The sequence below is a fragment of the Lonchura striata genome, chromosome 14, assembly GCF_046129695.1.
Source record: "Lonchura striata isolate bLonStr1 chromosome 14, bLonStr1.mat, whole genome shotgun sequence".
In the NCBI taxonomy this organism is placed as follows: Eukaryota; Metazoa; Chordata; class Aves; order Passeriformes; family Estrildidae; genus Lonchura; species Lonchura striata.
In genome coordinates this window covers 6,600,794-6,624,504 of record NC_134616.1, presented here as the reverse complement: position 1 = coordinate 6,624,504, position 23,711 = coordinate 6,600,794, and the positions used below count along the sequence as shown (strand labels likewise).

The 23,711-nt window shown below is 42.3% G+C and overlaps 1 protein-coding gene across 6 annotated transcripts in view; it reads right to left on the bottom strand.

Moving 5' to 3' along the window:
* Window positions 1–12,477, bottom strand: part of MAP7D3 (MAP7 domain containing 3) — a 42,423-nt gene extending 29,946 nt beyond the window's left edge. For all 6 annotated transcript variants that reach the window (XM_021548474.3, XM_021548475.2, XM_031504781.2 and 3 more), the window contains exon 1: window positions 12,354–12,477. In XM_021548474.3, coding sequence (XP_021404149.2) covers window positions 12,354–12,438 — 85 coding nt within the window. In that variant the 5' untranslated portion in view covers window positions 12,439–12,477. The remainder of the gene's footprint in view (window positions 1–12,353) is intronic.
* Between the last annotated feature and the right edge of the window lie 11,234 nt (window positions 12,478–23,711).

Below are 23,711 nucleotides of genomic sequence, written 5' to 3'. Positions count from 1 at the left end.
TGTGGGCTGCACACACGTATGTAATAGCCCATTAGCACTTCTAGAATAATATTCTGATGAGACCCAAGCAGGGAGAGGTCTATGAAGACCTGTCATTACTTCATGGCATGAAAGAGAAAGGGGATTAGCTGCATAGAGTAAACCATTAAGGGATGTTAACAACATACTTCTGAAATTGGATCTGCAAAAATAAATTTTAATTATAAATTAAGACTCCAAAACAGTAAATTGAGCATTTGTAAAGACCCATTCACCTTATCTGAGTTTCACCAAGGTGACTTCAGCAAAATGCAGGGCTACAACTCACAGATAATCACACAGAAAGGAAATGCTACCAATATTTATTTCGCTACATAACAAAACCCATTAACAAGTCAGGGAGACTAATTTAGTGTATCACTCTCCCCAGATTCTTTGTTTTGGTATCAACCTTCACTAATCACCTCACAGGGTGTGAAGAGTTACAGGGAAAGCAGGCAGGACAACCTGTAAGACAGCATTACCCCAAAGCCCTGCAGAGCTCAAACAGAAGTGTCCTCACACGCTGCCACCCTGCTCTCACCTTGGCTGACAGACACTGGGAGCTCAACTGGCTTCCATGGAAAAGCCCAAATTTAGGGGAAGCAAGGGAACACATCCCACCCACACATGAGAAAGTTTGAGGCCAGTTTTACACAGAAAAGGCAAATCCACAAAAGGAACATGTAACGTGCTGTGATCTCACCCAGAACATGAAGGACCAATAGTACAAATTGCTGTTATATTTTAAAAAAGGAGACTACAACTTTGCCAATGATCTGACTTCCCTTTATTAAGAGGAGTGCAGAATGCAAAAGAGGAAGGAAGAGTCTCCCTCTTCTCCATGCATTGCCATGACAACTAGTTGTGTCATGGTAATAACCCTCCCCAAGGCCATGCCCAAGAACAATCACCTCAAAGTGTTTAATCCCATGTGATTTCAGTGATAAATGCTGATTACAATACTTATTCAGCAACTCTAAATTGTCACCCGCAGCTGTTGCCATGTCTTGAATTAGTTTTTCAGTGCAGCAGCAAACAAAAGTCTTCCTCCAACCCATCCTATACATCTCTGAGGCTCTTTTCACACAAGTCAGAGACCAGATATACTACACGATGACATTACCAAATGGCAAAAAAAAAATAGCTTAAAAAAGGCTCACTGTTTTTTCACTCTAGATCAGACAAGTCAGACAAAATTCTGATTTTTGTACACTGTTGCATGTCACATGGATGGGAATCCAGCCCAAAAAAAACACCAAGTGGAGAACAACAGAATTATCTATTCTAACACAAATGGGAGTGAAAACAGCCAGAGGAAAAGCAGCCCACTGCAGGTGTTCTGAGAGCAGAAATGTACAACCAGGCATTCATATCCAATGACACCTTTGTACATCGCAAAGGCTAAAGGAACATAAGCTTCTTCAAATACTACTTAGATTTCAGACAAATACAGAAATACAGGTATATCTTTCCTCAAGGGAGGAGACAGAGCTGCCCAGGAAGCCTGAGCCAACTCAACCCAGGCAGGAAATTATCCCAACAGAACAAAGTCACTCTGCACCTACACCAGCTTCAGTTAAGACCAACACTGGAATTTTGCCTCACCTCTCAAAGTTTAAATATCCAAATTTCCCTAACAAAGTTATGGTAAAAAGCAAACTACAATTAAGCAGGTACAATATTAATCTTATTTTACTTGCAGAAGTATTTTACTAATAGAAATCTTGCTGAACAAAGCAGCCATAATGGATATGGGGGATTATGTATTTATTTACTCAATCAAAACAGTTTACTCAATATACAGCTGGAATAATGTTCATCATTAGAAGGCACTTATTTAAAAATGTGTCACATCTGCAAAGCAATTAGTCAGCTTATTTTAATTAATTAAGGTTGCAAAAGATTACTATTCTATAAGACAGGAAAATGGGTTACAGAAACAGTTCAGCTTGCAGAGGACACAGAGGTGAAAAAACTCTAGAAATACCCAGCCAGAGGTTTTTGCACATAAAGGTTTTTTGTATGTCAGATAAAATATTTTATGTTCACTCCTTCAGTGCTTCATTATTTGCATAGAAACAATGCACTAACACATTTGAAAGTAGCAGATTTAAGGCACAAGGCATGCACCTTCCTGCCACACGAATGTGATCCATTTAAGCAACAGAAAGCCAGAGTCAAATGTGAACTGGGGATCTGAACAGAAGATTAATAAAAGGGGAACAGACATCACATTAGATACATCCCTGAGATACGTGATCTCAATTTCACCAAGTTTCTAGTCAGCAGACAGGCTTTATGGCCCTTGACTATTTCATGGTAAATATATAATACAAAACTGTGATTTTTAAAGTCCACATTTTACTACACTAAAAGAAAATGCATTGCATATTGTTGCACTATGCAATCTTTAAGAAATACCTCTCTTATTTTGCTTTGACATGATTAAAAAAACCTTAATAATGAATATATTTAAATGGGTTTTGGCAGATACCTATAATTCCTCTGCCTAGATTTCCATAATGAATGTAGCAGTCTGCTTGTGGAGTGAAGCTTCATGGAAAAAAAATTTCCACAAAATATATCTCTGTAAAATACAGAGCCTAATACCTCTGTAATGAATTAGGATACCCCAGAACAGGAAACCAGTTAACAACCATTTCGCTAGAATCTGTGTCACATGTTGCATTAATGTGGGGGTGCCTTCATGGACATATTCAGCAAACTCCCTGGAGAAGAAAAATTATCTTAGAGTCAAATTATATCTCATTTTTATTCAGAGCTTGCCCTCCCACAGTAGTCTTTCACAACAATATTTTGTGATCAGCGTAACGTGTGTGTTTATTTTACAGTATTCTACCTTTACGTGCTCCAGGTAAAATTAATAAAAATATAAGCCATGCATGAGGCTAATAATAGTATCTGCATTAATGCATAATAAAACAAAGCTATTTGAACCATGAAATGATTAGGTAATTTGTGAAAAAGTTTTCCTTCTGTGCCCTCATCACCATTTAGCACCCCAGGTCTGGCCAAGCAAATCAGAGATAAACCAAACCCACAGAAGCACCAGGAGGTGACATTCTAGATAAATCCAACTCTCCCAATTTCACTTCCAGCTCACGATCCACTGACAGTGCAGGTGCTAAGGTGCCTCCCGAGCATGACAGCACTTCCCTTCCCTGATCAGGTTTCCAATGTGCCCTGAAGAGACCGGTGCTAAAAATAAACCTTGATTTCTATTTCAACCCCTGCACACGGCTAATACCCTTGGCCCCTGCCAAGACTGGCAAAGAACCCACTGCTGTTCTTAGTAAACCTCATTAGGGACTGCAGCACTCCTGGCCCTTCACCCAGCGAGGTCCAGGCCTTCCACCCCATCGCCCGCCCCGTGTCCGTGACCTGGCCGGGCACTGCCCCTCGCTCTCCCCTTCCCTCATGGAGCTGCAGAGGAGAGCAGAATGTGCTGACTTTCACAGCAATCCTTCTGCTCCTTATGATTTAATGACTCCTTATGCAAAGCAAACAAAAATATCCCAGACTAAGCCTCTGAAAGAGGGGGTGTTAGGAGGGCTCCTGAATGTTAAGCATTGTTATGATTCTAAGTGCGTCCATAAAAGTTTAAAGCAAGCAATACGAAGCCAATAAGCAATCCATGAATCAAAAGTGAACATTCCAGCAAATTATCTCTGATTTTATAGCAAACTGTCCCAAATCTGCAAGCCTCCAGTTTTGCCTTGCTCAAGTACAGGGAGCCATGTTTGCCAATAAGTGTTCAGATCTTTTTAATAAGTTTTTTACACACTTTCAGGGAAGATAAGGAAAGTCAGTATTTAAGTTTGAGATTTCTGTGCACTGCGTTTTAAGCTAATTTCCACTCACTAATTAACGTAGGTTAGGACAAATGGATGCAAGATCACACGTTGGAAGCTTTAAGAAAAATCAGGTATTGGTTTTTACACCACTACTCCTTCTTCAGATAACACCAGAGGAAGGATGCACCTTCACAAACAAGTGGACAACACAAAAAGTTTCTAATGATGGAGAGAAAGCCCTCTCTGGGTGCACTCCTCTCTTCCCTGTTTTCCCCTTTTCTGTCTTTTCCTGTTGATCCTCACATCCCATCTTTGGGCTGCAAGGACTGACAGGCTCCACAAACAAACACGTGAGCTTCCCGGTAGGCACCTTCTGACGGGCCAGCTGGAAGGCAGATGGTTCTCCTGTTTTGTCTGGGCAGCCACCAGATGGGAAGCACGGAGATCTCCAGAAAGCAGTGCACACTCTCAGCTTCAGCAGGCTAGAAGAGCTTCCTGTTGTCTTATCCCTATCCCAGACTCCATTTGCAAACTTTGTCCTGTATTTATTCCCTACACAGGATACCTATTTTACTACATTTATGTGCTTTCCTCCCTTTAACACCATCTCCTAAGCTAATTCTGTACAACATTCTGGTTTTCCTCCCAAAATTCAAGACAGTTCAAGGTGATTTCTTCGGTTCATCACAAGTTTTGATCCCACTGGAAAACCCAACACAAGCATTCCTTTGCAGTATATGAATCAGCAGCTCCATGAGTATTTGAGACATACTTGCAAGAACTTAAGTTTTTACTTATCTTCAAACTTCCACTTTCAGATTAAGACCTAGAAATAATTTTCTTTTAAAAAATCACATGATTAACAAAATTACTTGTAAGGAAACCTGCAGAGATACAGCTGAAGCAATCTCAAAGATGGATGATACTCATACTATGTACTCAGCTTAGGGCATGATCAGAAAGGCACCAGGAAGATTGCTAGTTAATTTTTGCATTGATCTCTGCACACTTTGCCCTAGGGGAAGCACATAATCTAAAACAAACTTGACTGTGATATAAGCACAGACCAAGGCATTGAAATTTGTCCTTAACAGAATTAGCAGCCATCTCCAGAAACTTTCTACAGTCAGAGGTGCTACACCATTGCTCAACAGCCACACCATCCTCACTACCTTCAGTTGTCTGAGCACTACTGAAAACACACCTGTGGAGTCTCACTGACTCCCACTGTCCCTTATTCTCTTATTTTAACCTCACTTACACTGCTCAGCTATGAGTTAGTTACACTTCTTGCTACTTAAAGGGAAAAGCAACTGCCAGCACAATGCTTAGAAAGGACAAAGACGTGTCACCAAGTCTTGCAGAAGCCATCATAAGTAAGTAAGAAGCACTGTCTGTGCTGTGCACACAGGGCTGACAAGCTAAACCTATCTCCTTCTCTAGAAAAGACACCTGGCTTCCACAATTTGGGGTTCTTTATTGGTGAGGTGTGTTATTATTCATCTCTTGAAAGAAATTAAGTGGAATGACAGCAGCAATTCCACACTCACAAAGACCCTTGTGAACCTACTAAAATTTAGCTGAAATATTTACCTGTTTCTGCATACTGGAAATTCCAAAGTATCCTAATACACAAGACTAAAATGAAAGCAGTCTACGCAATGAATATGCCCTTATATAATTTCAAGGGATTCATTGTGAAATTTACTAATTATGTGACACAAATGCTTATATATAGGGGTATACAGATTTAACACTCCTAATTGGACAGAATCAGATGCAAGTTTAACAGCTACAGAAGGACCCAAAAGGTAAAATGGAAGATTATCAATAACCAGTCTGCTGTATAAATAATTTGCTTTATTTAATAGCGCTGCCTTAGGAGCACGTATATTGTCCCTCAATGCTGGACTGGCTCCACAGATGCCAGAGCAGTCCCACTTTAACCTCCTCTGCACAGCTCAGTTCCCAGTGGAATTCCAGCTCAAGCATTGGCAAAAGCTACAGACAGAAATCAGCTCTCTGCTTGACTCCCCCAACTCCGGGGCTGCCTAACACTGACTCCTCTTCACTCTCCTGCAAGCCATGGCAAAAAGTAACTTCAAGACAAACTCTTGCTCTCTTCTCTTATTTCACATCTGTTTTTTTCATTATTGTTTCTTTCTCTTGCCGTGCACTATTTGTAACACTAGCAATAGCTAAATTCTCTCCACCACTTCCCTCTTTCCTGAACAGTCTGGGGGGTTTTTTGCTTGCTAGAAGCACGGCCTTGAAAACGCTTTTGTCCTCTTGTTTGCAGGCTGTGGCTATTGTTTAATTCACCCAGCCCAAACAATGCCAGCCCAGACCACAGCCTAGCACTGCGAGTCACAACCGACTGGAGACAAACCCTGTGAAAACACCATTTTGAGCTTTCTTTTGGTGCAAGGATAGCAGCTCCTTTACAAGACAGCAGTGAAAACTGCTTTTGCTTTTTACACTTGATGGATTTCTCATGGAAAATTCAGAGCTCATTCAAACACTGCCTATGTGTTCCAGAAAGAGAGACTAGTGTTGGCATTTACCCCCAAGAAGCCAGTCTCAAGTCAAACTACTCAATGCAGAAAGTGCTGCAGGACACTGACAGGCCCACAGTGTGTTTAATGCAGCAAACCCTCTGTCTAAAGCAGAAAAGGGGGATGCAAAATGTAAAAGGAAATAAACTGCAAATTTTCTTAAAGCTGTACAGTTCACCCAGCTAATTAAAAAATTAAGACTGTGGCACACTCCAATACGTGCAATGTATGACCCCAGCAAAGCAGCCATGCATTTGTCTCTGCCCCAAAAAGCCTGAAGGTAAGTGAAAAGTGGAAAATGGGTGTAAAAAAAGCAAGCAGGAAAAAGGAGCTAAAGAGACAAATAAAGAGACCATATTTCTTTTAAAATTAATTACCCAGTGGCAGAAAGCCTTTTAAAGGAATTTGAAAGTGAGCACGGTGACACTCACTGATCTGGCCTGGAGATGAGTGTCCTTGGTTTTAATGTCTAGAACACAACATACAAAAATATTAATCAACTCTGTACTGCAAAAATGTTCCTCTAAAAAGTTCTCTTGGCAAAACTAAAGAGAGGGTAAGGTTTGAAATTAATATTTTTTTTTAAATTCTATTAAATTACATTCTTTAAGTATAAAGATCCCTACAGTATTTCTATATTCTTGTAGCCAAGCCCTCTTGGGCTTGGGGGAGGAATTTTAACACTTGGGAGCTTTGAAACACTTGCCCAGAGAACAAGCCACTACAATATCTATTCTCCCTCCCAAGATTCAGGTCAGTGCATTTAAACAACAGAGAGTGTCTGTAAATTAAGAGTCAGTTAAGTACTCATAAAAGAGTATTTTAGAAGTTCCCTGTGAATTATGAAGGCAAAAAAAAAAAACCACTATGAGAAAAGAGAGAGGTATTCTAAGCATGGCCAGTGGTAAATGTTTTCTTCAAAGGCAACTTCAACTGGGGAATCCTTCACCTAGAAAGCAGGTTCCAAACTGACTGAGATATAAAAATAATTTAGATTAAAGCAAGTGTCAAGCAACTATGTCAGCCTTCCTTAAAAGCATAGGTTTCTGTCCCTTTATGCACAGGCATTATGCAGCATGGTGGAGGTTTCTGTCTCTTTCAAGCAAAAACAATTCTGAGCAACACTTTTTTCTTCCATGAACCCCACACTCCAGAAAACTTAAAACACCAGCATCTAGAAAGGTTTTGATTATTGGACAGGCATATGCAAACACACTGAAAGCATATCATCAATTAAGATTAACCTGGTTGTAAGCTGCATAATTGGAAGTTAAATGGCACTAATTTATTTGTGGCAGACAAGAAATTTGCAGTCCCAGTTGGATTTTAAACTACCACAAGTAATCTGATAAGTCATATTCACAGAAGTCATTAAAATTGCATGGTCAGAATTTATTTCTCAGAGTCTTCTTTCAGAAGAGGACTGCAAGCATCTCCAATTATTTAATCAAATTTAAAGACAACCAGCAGGTTTTGATACCACCATTATTATAACCAACCTAGATTATTTCTTCCATTTATCTTACAGTAACCCTTCTTTCCTCTCTTATCACCTTTAAGAACTGAAAATTAATAATAGTGTATTAGTACTCCCCTGTTTTCTTTTTGAAAAACATAAGTGTATGAAGAAGCAGCAGTCCTTAATTCCAGTCACATTTCAAGAATATGCACAGTTAGGGATAGTGGAAGCCACAGCATCTCCGGGCTCTCACTATTGGAGTCATGACCCTTGCAAGTCATTATTTACTAAACAGTTTCATCTGAATTGAGGCATGGAAGCCAAATTTATATTTTGCACTTTCAACACATGAAGAAATATGTAGAGAATGGAACACTACCTAAAAAAATGAAAAAAATATGCTATATATGTATGTTTTGGATGGTTTTTTTGTTTGTTTGCTTTTTTTTCTCTCCTTACATCAAGGAGAATATCTTTCCTAAATGATTTTGGAGAAATCTCAAGAATTTAAAGTTTTAAATTTGAATAAAACCTTTTATAAACCACTTACAACTGGAAGTAATCTACAGAATGTCAAGCACCTAAATACACAGCATTCATCTTTCTGAATCAGCACAAAATTATTCCTACCGTGTATGATTGTATTTCCCTGAACAAGAAGAAAATTGAATTAGGGCTCATAACCATCACAATATATTAAGTTCTCAGCCTGATTTGGGAAGGTTCTCTCACCACTGAGATGTACATGAAATCCAGCTTCTGTGCAGTTCTTTGCATTTATCACCTTGATACTCTGCAAAGCAGTCTTACTACTTTCACACAAAAAAGATGGAGCACAAAACCCCTTAGAACTTTCTTCAGAGTTCTGAGGAGTTTGACAAATCAAGAAATTGAAGCCAGACCCAGTGATCATCAGCTGAATGCTCCAGTGATGGGCTGCCTTTGCTCTGCAGATGGGACCTGTACCAGTCACTCATTCAAACATCACCAAGTAGGACAAGAACTGAATGCTCGAGATGCTTCTCATGCAGCACCCCCACATTGTGAGAAACCTGGCAAAGAAATGGTTTCCTTGTCTTGCTGCTTCCCAGGCAAGATCTGAAGCCCACCTCTACTGACAACCACACTGCAAATCCCAAAGGCTTTCAAGGATTCAAATTCATAAGTAAATTCTTTCTTCTTCCTGCAAGCAGCTCTGACACAGAGGTCAACTCATCAATTGTCTGACAGATGCTTCTGGATCCCAAATAATTTCCTCTAGACAGCTCTGACCATCTTCTGTTGTGGGACCAAGACTGTACCCAAGAGTTCTCTAGTACTCCTACAGGTGTTGGTACAAGTTTGTATTCCTAAGTTTTGCTTTATAACTGTTATCTAGAGACCAGATAAATCTGTGCTTGTCCCTACTTGCTTGAGCAATGAAGTTACACTATTAGTTGTCCATCCATCCTTCCTTTCATGCCAATTCTGTGTACAAGTACTTGGTAAAGCTGTTGCCAAGAACTGCGGTCTGGGCAAAATGGACAAACCCAGACAGTGCCACTTTCACAGGGAGAAAAAACTAATGACATGGAATAAAGCTGTTTATTAGAAAACTTCCAATCAAACTGGGACCTGCAGGTCATGGAATTTATTCCTGCAGCTAGATTTTTTTAAAAAGGCACTGTATTTTGTTCCCCAAACCTGAGACAGGTTTCCCAAAAGATGATGCAGGTCTTGGAAAGGAAAATATGCATGAGCAGCATTTAAATATTCTGTTTTGAACAACTTTTGCAACAGCAATTCAATATGTGAGTGGAAATCCTGGCAATGGAAAAGGAATACCAAGCTCTAGTAAAAAAATCCAAACATTCTCTACCACCCATACTATGAAAGACAGGAGTTTTCAGTATTCCAGTGAAAATGAAGACAATAAATGTAGGCTACAGCAGCTTAAATTAAGATATTTTTCCTCTGATTACCCACACTATTCAAGGAAAACCTCACTTACTGGATAAACCACAAGTACTCGACTATTCCCCTCTTCTCACATCTTAACAAGCTCAGCAGTACTTATGGCATTAGAACAGGATCAAAAATTCCTCTTCATCCCTGAGGGATGATAGCAGCAAACATGGATAACAAAAATGGGGTAAGCAACTGCCACCTATGCACTGCTGGTTCAATGTACAACTACAATTAATTTCTAATGTCAAATGATGTTCAGAAACCTTAACTGCCTTCTAGTTGTGGTAGCAGATTCTGCTTTTTGTCACCCACATAAAGGAAACAAGACTGGGCAAGTGTGTCAGGGCAGAAAATTATTACAAAAGAACTGTAGAACTGGCACTGCAGGCATGAGGTGGACTGCAGAATCTTAATTCCAGTTGATACTCAAAGAAGGAGAAACACCTTTTCCTTACCTCAACACTAGACTGAATTTAAGAGAATATTTTTAATGCCATACAAAATTGGAAGTTGATTACAAGTGATGCCATGGGATTCTATGTGTGCAAGGCCTAAAAATTAGCAAGCACCAATCACCCACAGAACAAAGCAGCATCAAGAGGCTGGTCACAGAGAGCAGAAGTGAACAGAACAAGAACCCAGAAGCATCCTGTAATAAGGACCCACAAAGGTACCTATGCAGAGGGTGACTATACAAACAGTATGTAACCACAGCTCTTAGCCAGGCTGCCAGAAGAGCTGTGGTTTCTCAGCAAGATTCTCTTTGTCTTTAAATGTGAGATTCCCAGACACAAGTTCAGTGACAAACGGCCGAAGGCAAACACTGTATTTATTTTGCATAGATGTTTCTCCAGATTGATTAAGACAGCAAAGTACACAACTGCCCACAGAGCAGCAGAAACTGGGTGGAAGCATTCTTGTTAGCAGGTATTTTGGAGCTGAGGAGTCCCCCCACGCAGCCAAGTGAGCTCAGACAAGCAGGAAGTTCTATCCCTCCCCAAAAACCCGAAGGGGAGCGTGGGACTGAACATCGAGGTTTCTTTGGGTGTCTTTTTTTTTTTTTCCTACATCTTCTCCAAACAGCTGCGATATCAGACTTGGCTGCTACTCACAACTTCTCCAAAGAGCAGCAAATTATCCTGCAAATTCCACCGTCAACCACTGGATTGCAAGGACGATTTTTAAATATCATTTGCTCTCTCCAGAGAGTGCTACTGACTAAAAGTCGGCAGCAGAGCTGCAGCAGCCTGTGAGCTCACAGACAGCACTGATTCACTGCACATTAGCACTGACTTTATCTTTGAGCACGTAACTGCTACAAATGCATTCTATGTACACTAAAGTTCAGATTCTGGTTCAGTGACTTCTACCCCCTCAGGGAAAAAAATTCAAGGTCTAGCCTTTCCAGGATCTAGTGAGGGAGGTTGTTTTTCCAACATGATGTGCATATTACAGCATGTGCATATCTGAAGGGAGATGGAACTGCTTGGCCCAAGGAACACTTCCTCTCTGATTTTGGGACTAAATCTAGGTCATGACAGCTGTAACCAAATATGGGTGCCCATCCTTAGAAAAATTTAGCAGCCACCATGTAAGTGCATCCCATATGCAAAATAAAATTCAGCAGTTCTAGCAGGAAGAATAAGGTTCAGACAGACATAGCCTGTGCAGGTGAGAACTGCTATCTTTTGGCAGATCTTTATCCTTCTTGAGCACTGAACTGTCTTAATTTTGAAACAGAAACAAAAGGTAATTAAATAGTATTTCCAACACACTGAAGAAGAATGCTAGATGAGAATTGTGTATTCAGGACCCTTTGCCAACACTCCTCTTTATGTATTTACAGATACACTGAAAACAATCATGCAGGAGGCTCTCAAGAGTAGATGCTGCACATAGTCCTAGTTTGTTAACTTAGATCAAACCACAAGTCTCTTTACTTTTTTTTTTTTTTGTGACTGAGATAAGTAAATGTTTATCTTTTCTAATGGCTCACCCACAAAACTTTTGCATAGAAATGTACCACTAAATGTTGCTGCAAACACATATCGTAGAGTATATTATTAAGAATAAATATGCACATAAACACAGCCAAAGAGAAAACCGAAGAAGAGCTTCTTCAGCCCTCTGATAACACTAGTTAAAAAAAAAAAAGAAAAAGAAAATCGGGAATTAGTCAATCTTTGATTCGAAATCAGTGCCAGGGGCTGTCTCTGCCTTCTGCACTCGGGACCGAACACATCGCTGGGGCAAACCCTCTGAAAGCAAGAGCCAGCACAAGTTGGAGAACCGGTGAAAAACGGGCGGCTCGTGTAGCGCAGCCTCCCCGCACCGCCTGTGCCGCTGCCCACGGGCTGCGGGAGGTCCCGAGCCGGCGATCCCCGCCCGGGGCCGCGGCCGGGCAGCCCCGGCGGCCTCCGCCCGCGGCGCCCCTTCCCCGCCCCGGGACGGGGCCGGGCGTCCAGCGGGGCGGCCGGCGCCAGCCGCGCCCTTGGCCCGCCGGACCCCCCTTCCCCCACACACACCCCCGTGCTACCCCTCCCTGCCCGCTCTCACCCATCTGCTCCCGCAGCCCCTTCAAGGAGGAGGAGGAGGAGGAGGAGGAAGCGCAGGCCGGGGGCGCCGCACCGCCCTCCGCCATCTTCAGCGCCGGGCCGCGGGAGTGCCGGCGGGCGGCGGGGCGCGGGCCGCAGTGCGCAGGCTCCGCCCGCTCCCGCCCCGCGGGCACCGGGAGCGCTCCCGCGTCCATCCGGGGCGGCCGCGCCGCGCCGCCTCAGGCACCGGGCTGCCGGAGCGGGTCCGGCCGGCGGCTCCAGCCTCCTGCAGGGGCCGCGGAGCGAGTCTGCCGAGCGGCGGCTGGGGCAGCCGGGGCTCCGGGGAACCTCATCGCCCCTGGCAGGAGCGAGCCGGTCTCGTCTGCCGGGGCTGCTGCGAGAGGACCAGAGGAAACGGCCTTAAACGGCCCCAGCAGAGATCGAGATTAGGAGAAAGGAACCCACTGTTCAGGTGGTCAGGTGCTGGAATAGGCACCGTCCCTGGAGGTGTTTAAGAGATGTCTGGACCTGGCGCTGAGTGATGTGGTTTAGGATCATGGAATTGTCAAGGCGGGAAGAGACCGTCAAGACCATCAAATCCAGCCACCCACTCAGCGCTGGCACTGCAACCACTAAACCACATCACTCTGTGCCAGATCCAGAAACCTCTTAAATATGCCTTCGGTTTAGCGGTTTAGGGGTTGAATATTTCGAATGTTCTGTGAGCATCTGCCAAAGGGGCCGATAGAACTGGCCACCCCACGGGAGCTGTCGTGGTCCCCAGTGGCCGGTGCTGAGGCTCTGCTGGCCGGCTCCAGGCTGGGTGGGCATGGGACAGCTCCCCAGATACCTCACATGGCAGGGACAATTTGTGTCCCCACAGCATTTGCAAATGTCATCCCAGCACTGCAAGGGACCTGGAACTGGATGGTCTTTAAGATCCCTTCCAACCTAAACGAATGTGTTAATAACCATGATTAATTGCCTCCCGTTACAGAGCTCAAGCAGAGATGCTGCTCTAGCTGGTTAGTAATAAATTTGGGAATAATCTCATTTTGCCACTAAGTTTACGCTCTGAGAAGAGTGAATGTAAAGTAGCATCCATGACCATTCCAAAGGGCAGGCTCTTTGGGCCTTGTGCAGGAAACTCCCTTTGCAATCATGAACAGAAAGTTTGCCTGCCAGTGGGCCAAAAAGTTAACCCATAGTTGTGATGAATGCAGAAAAAGTAGCAGTAAGATCAGGTAGTATTTCAAGAGAACAAAAAAGGAACCTTTTAAATATTCCATGCAGGGCTCCATTTTAGTTTATATATTCTGAATGCTCAGACCACAGATTTGCCCTGTTCTTATTACTTTTTTTTAAGTTGGCTATATGTGTATGTGAACAGAATCCTTTGTTTGTTGTTTCCTCTCAGTGTTAATAGAATGTCAATTATTATTAGTAGTATTTAAAACAAAGGGGCAGCTAGAGGGGAAAAATCCCTACACATTCAATGCCAAATTTTCTAGATTTATATTTATAATATATGGTAATAACACCTTCCCACTTAGTAATCTCCATGTCCTTTATACACATGCTGAAATCAAATTTCACCATTTCACTGAGAGACACTCTGATGTTATCCTCATTTTACAGATGAGAAGACTGAGTCATTGAAATAAAAGTCTCTGGTTATGTCATGAACAGCAAAAAAGCCTGGCCCAAGTTTCTTGATTCCTTGTTCTGTATCCACATATTTTTCCATCTTCCTTTAATCAGCAGCTATGAGAAAATATCACCAAAACTGTTTGTATTCCTTCTCAATAGCATAAAATACAATATGTGTGGTATGAAAAAATGGTCAAACTACCTGACAGAATGTAATTTTTGTTTTGCAAGCCCCAAAAGTAATGTGTAGTTATGGGGCTGCACTTTTAATATATGTAATAATAAAGTGTTCGTTAATGTTTTGAGGTGCCTCTGAATTTTTATTAGGTTACAGTTATTTTCCTTAACTTTTCCATTTAACACACTATGCAATAAAAGGGGTCAGAGTCTATTTATACATTTTTGTTCCTCTGAGAAAGATGAGACAACTGGCACAGGAGCAATCACACTGAAGGGGATGCTTGCAAACAGAATGGGCAACTAAAATTCACTTTCAAATGAGATTGCATTTTCTTTCCATTTGAACTGACACATCTATGAGTGGTATTGCTGCTTGCAATTTGACAAGCCTGATATTCTGCACATGCAAAGCTTCATAGAAGGAGGTATGAATTACAGGAAGGGAAATAAACCAAGTGTTGCACACTCAGGATGTTTGTGGTGGTGCAGTGGAGGCTGTAAAGTTAAAAGACCGAGCACATATAAATTTATGAGAGATAAAAGGACTCTTGAGGTAGAAGTGGGGCATTGTCCCTCCCTGCTCTCCATGTATCTACATACTGCTTGACAAGCATATCTTTTATCTTTAGGCACACAGGAACTGAGCTGAGAAAATCTGCCCCAGTGTGGAAAATGTGTTATCTTTTTCTCTGATGAGCAGTTTAGGAATGTTTGAGCTAATGTTGCAGCAATTGTAAATGTAACATTTTTTATAATAATGTTATTTCCTTTTAGACTTTGTTTCTCAGATTTTCAGGTCAGTCATGCAATTACTGCTTTTGCATTTTTGGTGGAACTTCATTAAAATTTTGACCTCACGTGGCTTCAGCCGGAATTGGAATTGCCTTTCAATTTTGCAGCATTTGCAGATTTGATTGTAGCAGCTGATTTATCCTAATCCTTGAAAGACTGTCCTTTTTTCCATGTCCCTGGGAAAAAATGAATAATTTAATTTTACAATCATTTCTTCTGTCCTCTTAGTTTTCATGTGATAGTTTCTGACAAATCTTCAAGGCTGTTTCAGGCCGAATTACTGATGGGTGCATATTGGCATTGTGAGCTCAGAATCAATAGAGCCCTGGCACTGCATGCAATATGAGATTCCAGGGGGTTATACTATCCTTTTCAGTTTCAGGAATATTGAAAGTAGTTGGAATAATAATGGCTGAAATTAGCCAGGTAGAAGCTTGCACATGTGATGACCGAGATGCAAAAAGAAATGCTCAGAGAATGCCCAAGTCACTGATAGATCTGGGGAGTGTGCCAGAGGAAGAAGCTCCCACCTACTAATTTATTCCTTACCCTGTTTCCCAAAGTATCCATTGTTACACAGTATTAGATGTTGTGCTTCTCTGGACTCAGTCTGAAATCTGATATAGTAGTTCAAGAAAACAGCCCCCAGATTTTCTGTGAGACTTCAGGTCCTAATTCCTGTGGTCATTGAAGTATCTAACAGTAAAATGTTTGCATGTATTCAACTTTATTTGTGTCAGAGTCATCCTGAATAAGAGCTAAAACAAGAAACCAGGGAAATTAAATGTATTTTTATATTTATATCCATGTGTAAGATTTTGAAAAATTATGAACAAGTATTTCAAAATGTTTTAAGTCCAAAAGTGTAAGGTCTCTATTGTGACAGATTACAGTGGGTTTCCTGTGGTGAATGTAACTGTCGTGGCCGATGGAAATAAAATTGATGGCATGAAAATTACTGTAGCTGCCCAATATTCTTTCCAAATGGGCTTTAACTGCACATTCTAGCTTATTGCTCTCCTGCTGGGACAAATACCTGCAAACCATGGTGTTACTAATACATCTGTATGCTTAGGACCTCATTTCTCAGCTCTGGCTCAAGTTCACTTGTATTTATCTGGGTGAATAATTCCTTAGTTGTGCAGTTATTAGATGGTATTGCCTAATAGAAGAGATAGAGAATGCAACTGTTAGTTTGTCCTTGTCCCAGTATGTTTATTAGTTACCTGGATGATAGAATGGGAAACATTCCTTTATCATTTGTATGCACTGCTGATATGGTAGACTACAAGAGTAGAATTAAGAATGATCCTGGAAGTTAGAGATACAGCCCAGGAGAAGATGAGGGTAAATAGGGACTGATGCAAGAGAAAGCATTTAGAAAAGAACAATTCAGTGTAGAAGGGCAGGACAGAGAACAGCTTGCTAATAGCAGATAGAGCAGAAAATAATCTGGGATGTCACAAGCTGAGCATGAGTCAACAGTGGCCTGGTGTTGTGAAAAGGGAAGTGCCCCAGAGCAGGGACAGAGGGTGGGCTCTGGGACACACAGCCCCCCTCTGCTCATCAGGAGCCCTGGGGAGCAGCAGGACCACTCTGGGGCTGCTGCCCGAGAAGATAAAAGCCAGCTGAGGAGCATCTAGAGCAAATGAAAAGAAATAATGAAAGGGTGAATGAAGTAAGTTAAAGAATTGGATTTTTGGGGTTTTTTTCAGTCTAATGAAGAGGTAGATGAAGGGTGATAATCTTCTTTCTTTGAAACAGAGATAGTAAAAGATGATTGATGTGATTTTAATCATGGAAGATTATTTGATTTCAAGGAAAATATCATCAGGTAGGGGTAGGGAAATAATAGTGGGATAGATTTCTGGGGAAGCAGTAAAGCTCCAGCAGGGGTGAGCTGTGTCTGGGTGAATGTCAGCCCAGAAAGACAGGTCTGATCAGAGGGACCCATGACCTCTTGAGCTCTGTCTCAGCTCTGTGTTTCTGTGATTCTGGCACTCCTACTTATGCCTTTTGGGACTATTGGCCAGAACAAGTGTTATTCACTGCAAGGGCTGCAGAACTGCCTTCTAAAATTAGACAGAGTGTTCTAAGCAGTGACAAAAGATAAATGAGTTCAAGGGAAGACATGGTGGTCATGTGGCAGAAAGGGTTTGATGCTTCAGTGCCTGACACCAATTCTGTCTCTGAGATCATCCTTTCTGTAAAATTGTATAGTAAGGGCAGGAGAGCAGTTTACACAGAAGGCAATTAAGAGAGAAAGAACATGCACATGTCGTATATGGAAATAGATCCTCTGCTCTCCTATCTGCCATTCTGTGCCTGCCCACCAGTTCTCACTTCATAGAATTACACCTATGTGTTGTCTTAGAAAACATATTCCCATACAAACTTAAGTGTTTGCAGGGGTCAAAATAGGGATAAGTAAGTCTGTTCTCACCCTCTATCTTCTTTCCAGTGTTTATTTACCAATTTATTTATTCTTTCCATCCAGCATAAGCTCTCTCTGAGGCTGGCAGTTGCTGTATTGTGTATATGTATGGGTGTGTCTGGGAGGTTGAGCACACTGAAGACAGTAAACAAATAGTAGATTATAAAAGTTAAGCTCTTAGGCCACTTCTTGTGACAGTGGCTGCTTAACAGTGAGTGTCAAAACTGCATCTGTTCAACCAAACTGAGATGCTCTGTGCTCAAGTTCTCACTGCATGTGTCATCACTGGCTATTTATTTATGTTGCCACACCGTCTGTGACCCTGCAGGAATAATGGGTAAACACAGATCACAGAGGTTGCTCCCTACCCCAAACCTTGTCCTGAATTTCTTAAGGAGCTATAGAACAGCTGGATAATTTTTAAAATAACTTCTATACTTGTTTCCTTCCTGCCCTGCTCTGATTTGAAGCATTACATTCCCCAAAGGAAAGACTAGGAGGGGAATCAGTTCAGTCAATTTTCTCAAGGTACAAATCCCATCACACTGAGTCATTGTACAAATTCAGCACTGGCTGTGAAGATTCCAGCATCTCCCTTTGCCTACAGCACAGTGTGGTAATTATTACAGAATCATTTGAAATTATCCAGAATTTCAATGTGATTGCTATCAATGGCACTAGGTAATATGATTTCAACAAGCTAAACACTGATATGGTAATCCTTATCACTTCTAATGCCAAACAATTTAATCTTATCACTGTGTCCTGATGAGATAATATATTTCAGTAGGGCTTTTTATGAATATTTTATTATTCCAAGTGGTGTTGAGATAAATCACTGATGTGAGTTACAGTATTTTCTTAACAGTGCTGTGCATCTGACTGAAAGGACATTTTTTGAAGACTCTTAAAAGACTTCTCAAATCTATGTAATGTTCTAAAAATCTGGCTGATTGATCCCTGCCTAGAAGTGAGCACTTATGGGAAATATGAGAATACAGAATAATTTTTCAGTTGTTTGAGCATGAAAATATTTCTAAGTAACTTAGCACTGCTTAGATGTTTTTCTTTGTAACAGTTTGAAGGCCATTGCTTTTGAAAGATCAGTTGTCCAGGAAGTCTCCTTGGACAAAAAGAAGGAAAGCCAGTCATGCAAATTTTATTCTGTGCAGAGCTCCTTGGCAGAGAACAGGAGAGTCCCTGGTAACTGCCTCACTGCCTCTGGAAAAAGCAAGAATAAAGAGCAGGTTGTAGCGATGATGGGGAATATTCTTAGTGCAAGGACAGAAACTTGGTCTGAAGTATTTGCTTCCCTAAATTGATGTAGGATATTTCCTTGGGGTTTGAAGGGTGGCTCTTCCTGCAGTAAGAACAAGATTTGTCAGGAATAGTTCCCATTTCCCAGACCGTGGGCAAACTTTTTTTGCTTCAGACTGCCACCTGCTCTCCCTACATTTCCTGGCAAGCCTGGATTTAACAGCCTCACTACATTGTCTGGATTCCCTGCAGAGGTTTGGGACAGGCAATGTGCTGCCTTTGGCCAGACATTCCCATGCTAAAGGAAAGTGAACTCGAGCCAAGGAGAACCCTGGAAATGATGGCTACACTGTCCTGCTCACACAGGAAGAGAGAACAAAGAAATGGCTTTTCAGCAGCAGCAGCAACAATCCACCAAAAATCTAATATTTGTTTTATGAATGCACTTGATTTCTGGAGCTAATTTAATAAAAATTTTAATGTTCTGCAGTATTTTGGCATTTACCTACCTGAAAATCCCTCCTTTATCCCAACACCTTCTAGCTGCTGTTCCAAGCAGCTTGTAAGGGGAGTGGGCACTAACAAGTTGTGTCTTAGGATGACTTCCTCCAGTTTGCTTTCCTCTCTCCCCAGGGTCAGATGCTCTTCGTGTGGGATAGATGCTGTTGGGGCTGCACCATAAATGCCCATACGTGAGTCTGGCACAGGGAAGTGCTGGCTGCATTCATTCACCCTGCTGAGAAGCTGTGGTTTCATTTCTCACCTGGAAGTAAGAACCAGTTACTCCCAAGTGTTAATTCTGCTGTTGAATTTGCCTCTCCTCATTTCAATTAATCCAGTCTTACCAAGTTCAATATGGAGCGAATCTATGGGTCCTATTCAGCAGCATCAAGAAAAAATTTCAGCTCTTGGATTACTTAATCAGTTTTGGAAGACAAATGTCATACTGAAATAATGTTTAGGCAAACAGCAATGTTTCTTTCTATAAAAAAAATTATTTGGAGAAGAGCTTTAGCAGTGTGGTTGCTACTGAACTCTACCGTGTTCCTTCCTGTTTTGGCTTGGAATTTGCTGCCTTGGCAATTCCCACTGGCTCCTTACATGGCTTGGAAAGACCCTGGTCTCACAGGCTGCTTCACCATAGACCCTACCTTGTCCTCCCAAGAAATGGGCCCTCTGCTCCTGCCCAGCTGAATGAACTGAAGTGGGATTCTGCAGGGACAGCGGGAGGCCCCTGCCACGGTTTGGGACTGTAGCACTGTGCAGCTCCTGTATTCCAGCACAGGAAGAGGGCAAGGAGATAAATGACTCCAGTGTTTGTTTGTTTGTTTTGCCTAAAGAAGGTTCTTTGTAAGCGTATTCCACATGAGAATTCTCCTAGCCACGTAAATAGATCCCTTGTGTCTGAATTTAAGTCTCTGTATATTGTTCCTTGTGCAATGGCTTAGAAATACTTTGGAGGCATTATCTGGGAGCTTTTATGGCTTCTCTCACATATTTCCTTTGCCTCCCTGCTCCTACACATCCATGCACACACAGTGAGAAATGCAGGGTCGGATTCTGATCAGACTTCTGCTCATTTTGCACACAAAAAACTCTCTTTTTTCACTTTTTTATTTTCTGAATTTTACCCATAAATCACTTTTGAACCCACTAGGCAGTTCCTTATAAACACTAGCCCAACAAGAGCTGTGCGACTGAGCACCTCAGACTCCAGAAGGAGAAATAACTGGCCAGATTTGTAGCTGAGAGACTTAAAACACAAGAACCAGCCCATCTGTGGCCAGTTTCCCAGCCTGGTGGGGCTGTTTTGTGAGGTTGTTACTACAGAATCACAGCAGTCCATTTATTCTCGACACTGTGGATGGCATTGCAGGGGCAGCCCTAACAAATCACTTGCATCACAAGCAGGTTTTCCATTTGGGTTGGTCTTCATAAAAAGCTCTGACTGGTGGAGTCAGAGACTGGTGGAGCAAGAAGAGAAAGACCAGATGTTTCTCCTTGAGCATTTTCTGATTGTGTCTCCCTCAAAAGTTAACCATTCCATGGTTCCTTTGTCTTCATGTTTTTATTTAATGTCAGTTGTGAAGTCTTCAAGAGTAAAATCTAAGAAAGCATTTTCTAGCTTTTCTAGCAGAACACATTTCAAAATATGGCTGTGAGCTTCAAAAGAATTAGGCTTTACACCAGAAAAAAGGACATGCTCTCCACTTAAGAAAATTAATTAATCAAAATTACTATTATAAAATGATCAGTTTTTGATGGGCAGGTAACAAGAGGTGCCTGCATGGACTGTGTGAAGGTGATTGATGTGAGGCTGGCTATCTGTGTGAGTCTTTTCTGTGGTATGTGGAGTTTTGGAAGTCAGAGACACAAATCATGCAGATGCTGAAAGTCTGGCAGTGGCACTCTGCCTGCAGAGCCAATCGTTACCCAGCCCCTCCAAAGCAACCCGGGATGTGCTCTGCAATCAGACCCCAGTGTAGCTGTCAGTAATGAGCACTGGCTCTGTTCCTGGAGCACTGTGAGTGTAAAATAATAGGTAAGTTTGCCATGATGAGTATCATGTTGCTATGGGCAGCAACATGAAGGATTGTAGCCCTCCATGAAATCCATTCTTTCCAGTCTGGTGCCCTCTAGATCTACATTTATTTACGTCTTTGGCAAGGACACAGATTTCTTCGTTCTAGAAATGTAAGGGCCAAACTAGCAAGACATTTAAATATTTCTGAAATAAATGAAATGTAGCATAGCATGTAGAAATATTTTAGATATATTTTATGGCAATGCTAGCTGATAATTTATATTGTGTTCTGAAGAACCCTCTAGAGGGTAATTCCCTTCCATACGCCAGCACGGTGAACCAGGCACAGCAGTCACCAGCCACCTGAAAACCCAGCAAAACAGCTTCAGTCAAACACTGAGCACATGCTTTATGAGTTTTTCAAGGCAAACCCTTCAGTCTTCAGTCTCCAACTCACATTCAGCTAACAGAAACCTCCAGGTCTCTTGTTTTCTGGGAGTTAATGGCTTTCAGTATGACTGCTAATTAGCAGGTCACAGCATTGCTAATAGAGTTTCCACTGGTTTCTTTGCCACGACTTTGGCTTTCACGTGTGAAGGTTTCTGTCTCAAGTCAGCAGTGGTGAGCCCTGAGTGGTTTGAAATCCTGTGGTGAGTGGCCTGGCATAAATGATTGTGAGCACTGTGTGATGCTGCCCATGTGTGTGGGCAGCATCACACATGGGCAGTGTGCACAAACTGGGCTGCAAGCTTGTTGTTGAGGCTGAATGGTTTGTTCAGTGAAGAAGAAAAAAGGAGAGAAGTTTGAAGAGCCTTGGAGATTCTCCTTTGCTAATATGGTGATGCAGCACCTGCTTTGGTATCTGAGATTCCCACCTCCAAGGTGTTGTACCCTGGATCAAAGCTGCTGGCTGTCACAGGAGCCCTTTGAAGCTTGTTCTGCTACAGGAAATGAAAAAGAAAGGAGCAGCCAGTGCCTCGGCAGGGCTGAGCATGAGGTGCTGGCTTTTCACCAGCAATACTGGTTCTTCTTCTTAGTGTGACAACAACCTGCTCAGCCTAGCAGGGCTGGAGCCTTGTTTTTTCTCAGGCAATTCCTGGGGGCAGGATTTTCAGCCAACCTCCATCCAGTGCTCAAGGGGGTATCGAGGCTGTGTAACTTGTGTGAAAAGAAGTTGTGACAAGTCCTGTCATGGCAGCACTTCAGCTGTACAAATTTGGCTGGTGAGTGGGTGGGGGAGTAGATGGAGGTAGGGGGTTTCCATCTGAAGTTTCATTTAAATACTGACATTTGCCAGTTATTACTGTACTGTGGCATCTGAGCAAACTCAAATATTTTGCCTTTCCACACCTGAAAAAATAACTACTGTACTTCAGACCTCAGGGTAGTAAGTGTTGGCTGCTACTTATTTTTCCATGGTAGTTCCTTATCTGTTTAAAAGTGCTGCCAATTAGTCAGTGCTTATACAGTGCTTTGAAATTATAAGACACTATCTACCTTTTAAGTATTATAATGTTTCTATAATATATTCTAACGAGTACATGCTTCAGTACACAGCTGCACACTCAGCGGTAGGCCAGAAATGCTTCCTAAGGGAAACAATCCAGGAGTTTCTGTCCCCATGGCACAAGGAAATGAGCAGTTTTAAATGTATAGTGTCTGCACCTTCAGAGCATGGATAGACCACCTAAGAAAAACAGAGTACAAACAGCTGCTAAAAAACCCCAATATTTGGTGCAGTGCAAAACCTCTGCACAATCTGATCACAGTGTAGAGCAGGGCTGGAGGTGGATGGAGCAGGTATAGCACCATTGATTTCCAATTATTTCCTCCAATATCCAGCCCAGAAGCTCCTGGTTGCTGAGTCTGCTGTGCACACTAGAGATGTTCTTTTATTTTGATGCATTGGAGACAAAGATGAATCTGACTTCCTCATTTTGCTCTTCAGCCAGTGCTGCCAGTGGTGAATTAAAAGCCTTGCTAAATTAATAAGTCAAAAAGTTTTTGGGCTGGGGCCAGGGAGCTGTCACTGTGTGCTCTGCACGTGAGCGTGGCAGATATGTTATCCTGGGGATAGAGTGACAGCTCCGAGGGCTGCAGTGAAATGAAATCTGGATGGGACACGGGACAGCCAGCCCGGCCATCTGCAGGAAGGAGCACCCAAAAAGGTGACTGGCTCTCTTGGGTAACCCCCAGCAGCTTCAAAAACTCAAAGCACCTGTCCTGGTTGTATGTGGCAGCTTACATCTGGCAAATTTGAGAGTTGTGACTGTGGCAGTGAAGTTTTACAGTGATGGAAAGTGGTTAGGAATATGGATATTTAGTTTCTGTGTTTTGCCCACTTTAGTCCAGGGTCTTTCCCTGGCTCAGCAGATCAGCGTGGGGTGTGGATTAGCCAGAGCTGTCATGGAACAGAGCTCTCTGGCATGGTCCTTGCATGAGGCTCTGCAGACCTCACAGCTCAAAGGGTGCCCTGACCATGCAGCACTGGCCCTCTGGTGTCTCTGTCTCTGAAATCAGCAGAAAAATGACCCTGTGGGAGC